Below are 6143 nucleotides of genomic sequence, written 5' to 3' on the forward strand. Positions count from 1 at the left end.
AACATCCCTTCTCTCTCCAACACCCCCACTCCCAAACGACCCACTTCCAATTGAAAAAAATCCAGTTCTCACAAATCCTTTCCAGTTACCATGATTCATGGAATTCTCATTTGAACTTTAAATCTTGGGCTTGTGCACAAGAACCCGACCAACTTGCTCTGCAATAAGCTCTAAAAATCAATCACATTAACTCTTTATCAGGATATATCTTGGCCATAAATGCACTTGATCCTTTTAGTATTTTCCAATGTTCAAAATGTTACAAAGCAAAGCAAGGCAACAAAATCTGGCAACACAGAGCATTCCAACCAGAAAACTGTACAATAAAACTAAACCACGCCACCTAACAGCTAGAAGTTAGATATCCAAAACTTCCCTAAGGGAGATCAACCTACACTTGTCTTTCTTTTGCCTCTTTCACAGCTTCTTCCAGTGAAAAATTTGAGCTATCACTGGTATTATCTTCAGACTCCGGCAGCTCCGAGAGGATCTGTACTACTTCACGCATGGTGGGGCGCCCAACACTGTGTTCTTGGACACAGAGCATGGCCACATAGAACATGTGCATGGCCTGGTTTAGGGGCACACCTGAGATTCTAGTGTCAATGATCTTCCCAACCTTTTCTTTGGCTGAATTAGTTGTGTTCTTCACCCATTGAACAATGTCAACACCATCACCAAATTCACCGACTGGCTTTCTCCCCGTGATCAGTTCTAGCAGCACGACTCCAAAGCTGTAGACATCACTCTTCTCGTCGACTTTGAGTGTGTATGCATACTCTATCACCAAGCAAGTACAAAAAACAATCAGAAAGAATGGCAACACAAACACGACGCTTGGTCTTTATTGTCTAAATATGCACATAGTTATCAATAATCTCTTATGATTGTTCAAGCTGTGATCCAATTTGTACTGGGTTGAATCACGGAAAACACATCTAGTCTTTCATCTCGGAAATTGGCAATGAAGTTGGGCAACCAGGTAATCCGCAAAAATTAAATTACATAATATTGCATGGGATTGCATGTAATCTTACCTGGTGCAATGTATCCATACGAGCCAGCGATGGCTGACATGCACTCAGAGGTGCCAGAATCTTGCAAGAATTTGGCAAGTCCAAAATCAGCAACATGAGCTTCAAAGTTGGAATCCAGAAGAATGTTGTTGGACTTAACATCACGATGGACGATTAATGGAGAACAGTCATGGTGGAGATAGCAGAGGCCCTTTGCCGCTTCCATAGCTATCTTGCATCTAGTGCTCCAATTTAAGTGGCTACCTTTCTTGCCGTGCAGCATTTCGCCCAGGCTTCCATTTGGCAAGTACTCATACACCAGAAGGTTGGTTTCTTGGTTGGTACAGAAGCCCAGAAGACGAACAATGTGGCGATGACGAATACTTCCAAGAGTCTGAATCTCAGCCGAAAAGCCATGGTCATGTGATGAGCTTCTTGTCATTGGTGGCAGCCTTTTCACAGCAACTTGATCGCCATTGGGCATTACACCTGCTTTGAGGTGATCATTAGGTAGAAGGCTAAAGGCATAGATAGAGAATCATCCAAACATGAAGGGCATCACCATTGAATTCTGCAAGATATTTAATTGAGAGTGGTGCCAATAAACTTATTAGGTGCCCAACTAACAAACCTACTGAGAGCTTGGGCACACACAGAACATCCAATAATGTGCTCAATGTACTTATCTTATGCAGGCAGCGCTTGAGAAAGAGAAGCAACTCTTAGTGTTTATCAGTGTTGTCTGGTGCCTGGTGGCCTGTCACAAGGACACGGATAAAAGGACACAAGACACGCCATTTTTGCGCAATTTTCTATTAAAAATAATATACAAAGGGATACGATGCGAGGGCAAGTTGAAGAATCAATGCGACATAGCTGGTGGCATCATTCACCAGTTTGCTTGCATGGTTGCTTGGAACATAGTAACGGGCACAATTCCTAGATTGGTGGCCTAATTTCTGCATCAGACTTGGACATTATTTTGATCCATTAGCAACATACAAAACACCAAAATCATTTCTGCCAACTTGCACTCGTAAGAGCAGAGATTCAGTCCAAGGACAAAATTAATGCTGTACCATACCAGTGAAACGGAAGTGGGTCAAAAATGTTGGGCCAAACAAGATGTGCTCCAGATATGATATGGCCACATTAGGTCCCACTTAATGAGGCTTTATGCAATCTGCACAAGTAGACTCTACAATTGCTATTTCTCCGATCCATCCACATATTAGCACATGACCTAAAACTTTCGACGCCAACACCTAAACTTGATTCCATGACCTTTTTGGGTTATTAAGCGATAAAATCAGGACATGCTTTTGTTGTACCATTTTGGTTAACCAAACACATAGTCGACCACAAATTACTGTAAACATAAAGTGGCAATCCTACGGTATCATTTGGTTCCTTCCTAAGGAGCATTCCGTCAATAGCATTGGAGCAAAAAGATGCCTATTGCCTCATCAATGCCTTACTAATTTGGTCAGGCAATGGACATAACTGGACCCAACCTAATGGGATCGGTGTCATTCATCCACAGACCAGACTCAGCCAAGGGACACATCAACATTGTTCCAAAAAAACCCTCATTAGCATCAAAATCTACATAATTTAAAAAACTTTCCAAGAACCCTCTCACCCAATCGAACCGATCATTGAAGAGATCTGCAACATGGACCAGAATCAACATCCACATACCTTAGCATAAAGCGAAGCAAATGCAACGCCATTAGATAATAGAGATCTCAACCATTCCTCATCATCTTGAGCCATCAAACAATTGTGACCAAGGGTCCAATAAGTCACAAGACTCACAATGCCACCAAAAGTTCAGTTCAAAAATTCAAATAATCAGAGAGAGAGAGAGAGAGAGAGAGAGAGAGAGAGAGAGAGAGAGAGAGAGAGAGGTAACCTTTGTAGACTATGCCGGCCCCACCTTTGCCGATTATGTTGTCCTCATGGAGGCAGCCGAGCAGGTTGTCGACGGTGAAGTCCAGCCGCTGGAACGCGGTCATCTTCCAAGCCCGCGCCCAGCTGGCCCGCCTGAGCGCCCGGGCCTTCACTACGGCAGCCACGCCGAAGGCTACGATGCACACCAGTAGCCCCACCACCAGCACCAGCCTCGACATCGCCAGCCTACCCCCAACCTCGCCCCTTCCCCGGCCGGTGCTGCCCAGCCCTCCTGAAGCGTACTCGCAGATCCCCACCAGCGGCCCGCACAGGCCCGGGTTCCCCACGAACGAGCTCGCATTGAAGTATGAGAACTGCCCCGTCACCGGGACCTCTCCGGAGAGATTGTTGAAGGAGAAGTCGACGGACGTCAGACTCTGCATTGCCTGGATTCCGGCGGGGATGCTGCCCACCAGGTGGTTCCGCGACAGGTTCAGGTAGTTCAGGATCCGCATGCCAGTGATCTCCAGTGGGATCTCGCCGGAGAGGTTGTTGCCGCTGAGATCGACGAAGGAGAGAAGCCGACACCGTCCGATCTCCGGGGGTATCGGCCCGGAGAGACTGTTGGAGCTCAGGTCGAGCTTCGAGAGCTGCTGGAGCCGGCCGATCTCTGGTGGGATAGGGCCGAAGAAGGAGTTCCCGTCGAGAAGAAGCTTCTGGAGCAAAGAGAAGCCACCGATCGCTGCCAGGAGGGGGCCGGAGAGCCGGTTGTTGGAGAGGCTGAGCTGCCCGAGAGTCAGCGACGCAGACGGAGGGACGGGGAGCCCGCCGGAGAGGTAGTTGTTCTGAAGCTCGACCTGGACCAGGTTCGGGAGGGAGAGGAAGCCCTCCGGGATCGTCCCGATGAGGAAGTTGTCGCCCATCCGGACTCGGTTGAGCGACTGGCACCGGCCAAGCTCTGCCGGGACGGGGCCGTAGAAGAAGTTACCGAGGAGGATGAGGGTCTCGAGGCGGTTTCCGGAGCAGAGCTCCGCCGGGATGCTTCCGGTGAGCTTGTTGGAGGATAGGTCGAGGAGGACGAGATTGCCGCTCTGGCCGAGCTCCGGCGGGATCGACCCCGTGAAGTTGTTCTCCCAGAGTTGCACGACCTCTAGGTCCGGTAGGTCCGCCAGGAAGTCCGGGATCCCACCGGAGAGTCGGTTGCGGAAGAGGTTTAGCAATTTGAGGGACCGGAGACGTGAGAATTCCAGCGGGATCTCGCCGGTGAAGGCGTTGTTGGAGAGATCGAGCGACTTGAGGGCTCCGAGATCCCCGAGCTCCGGCGTCAATTCCCCATCGAGGTTGTTCACCTGGAGGAAGAGGGTGTCAAGGAGCGTCAGGCGTCCGACCTCCGGCGGGATCGGGCCGGAAAGGCCGCAGCTGGCCATGTCGAGGCGGACGAGCTTGCGGAGGCGGACGAGCTCCGCTGGGATGCCTCCATCGAAGGTGTTGAAGTAGCCGAGGTAGAGCTCGCGGAGCTCCGTGATGTTGCCGAGCTCCGGCGGAATCCGGCCGGTTAGCTCGTTGCCAGAGAGGGCGAGGTACTCGAGCTGCGTCCACCTGCCGTAGGCGGGAGGAATCTCTCCGGTGAAGAAGTTGCCACCGAGGTGGAGGTGGCGGAGAGCGGCCATCCGGGGGGCTCCGACAGGGAGGGGCCCGGTAAGGTTGTTGTTGTAGAGGTCGAGGGTGCGGAGGAGGCGGAGGCGGCAGAGGCGGGAGGGGAAGGTTCCGTTGAGAATGTTGTTGGAGAAGTTGAGGTAGCGGAGGGCGGCGAGCTGGCCGAGCTCCGCCGGAATATCACCGGTGAGCTGGTTCACGGCGAGGGAGAGGTTGACGAGGCGGCGGAGGCGGCCGATCTCCGGCGACACGGTGCCAGAGAGGGACATGTTTGTGAGGTCGAGGGAGGCGACGCGGTCGGTGGCGGGGTCGCAGGTGACGCCCTCCCACCGGCAGAGGGTGGTCTCGGAGGATCGGGTCCATGAGAAGAGAGCGTTCTGGGGATCGGAGAGGGTGGATTTCAGGGCGAGGAGTGCGTCAGCGTCTCCCCCATCGCCGGAGACGGTCGGAATGGGAGACAAGGGGAGGAGGAAGACGATGACCGAGATGACCCATATCTGCATCTTCTTCATTGGTGGGTACATCTCTATCAGAGAGAGAGAGAGATAGAGGGAGTTGCAGAGATGGAGCGGCAGACAGGGGATAGGTTTTTTACAGTGGTGCTTCTGGGTAGGTAGTGACGAAAATGGGGGAGGGAAGTGTCTCTCTCTCCCTAGAAACTCGCTCTCTCTCTCTCTTGCGCGTCTTCGTGCAATGGCGAGGAGGGAGACACTTCACTCTCTCACTAAAACCAGAAGAGAGAGAAGGCGGGAATCCATGCAGAGATAAATGCGAAAATGACGAAATTAACCTTCATGAATTAAATACCAGTTCATATTTATAAATCGTCTCGGGGAGAGTCGGAGTCCGATTCCGAGTTCGAGTAGTACTTGGGAATGATGTTCTCGCTCGATTGTGAGTTTAAAAAACAAAGCCCGACATAAAGCACCCGCAACGATGCAAGGTTTTCAGTTGTTCTCTCCAAAATCTTCTCAACCTTTTCTTTTGTTTGGATCCAAATATGGTTCCAAATCGAAACTGAACGAGATGTGTCTCATCAGCCACTCGGATGCATACGCATGATATGGTGGAGTAGATCCAGATTCTGTGCCCATAAGATATGAACACTGTGTTGACCCAAGTCTGATTTATGAATTTCCAAACTCAACTTAGAGGTCCAACACTAAATTGAGATCCAGATCGCAATAGTGGTGAAATAGATGGGGTTCAGTTTAATTTTTTTTATCCAAATCCAGCACCTTTTTGTGGAGTGTGGATCTCAAAATATATTCCACTTTGTTTTCAATTCCTAGTCATACTTTGATTCGGATAAGCAATTTTTGTCATATAGGTATTTCAAATTCTGATCATTCAATTATGTTTGTGGTTTTTTACATGTAATCATGTTTTTTCCACCGGATCCAAATATAAAATTCATATCTAGATTCAATTCTACTAAAATACAGATTCAAATTCGGACTTACTGTTTAACTCTTTTTTTTATTTAGATCTGACCCATATCCAATTCATTTGCACCCCTCGATGACATGATGATAACCCTAGTTATCAGAAGCTTCTTACTGCATGCTTTCTCGTAAG

At 49.5% G+C, this 6143-nt stretch overlaps 1 protein-coding gene across 1 annotated transcript; it reads right to left on the reverse strand.

Annotated features, from left to right (window-relative positions):
- Positions 1-228: 228 nt before the first annotated feature.
- LOC149820394 (uncharacterized) lies at positions 229-5068 on the reverse strand. Its single transcript, XM_089983163.1, has 3 exons — positions 2932-5068; positions 1038-1505; positions 229-780 (listed from the first exon to the last, which is right to left on the reverse strand). Exons 1-3 carry the CDS (start codon positions 5066-5068, stop codon positions 392-394), a joined length of 2994 nt encoding a protein of 997 aa, XP_089839289.1. The 3' UTR covers positions 229-391.
- Between the last annotated feature and the right edge of the window lie 1075 nt (positions 5069-6143).

The sequence above is a fragment of the Nuphar pumila genome, chromosome 12, assembly GCF_984573655.1.
Source record: "Nuphar pumila chromosome 12, dmNupPumi1.hap1.1, whole genome shotgun sequence".
Classification (NCBI taxonomy): domain Eukaryota; kingdom Viridiplantae; phylum Streptophyta; class Magnoliopsida; order Nymphaeales; family Nymphaeaceae; genus Nuphar; species Nuphar pumila.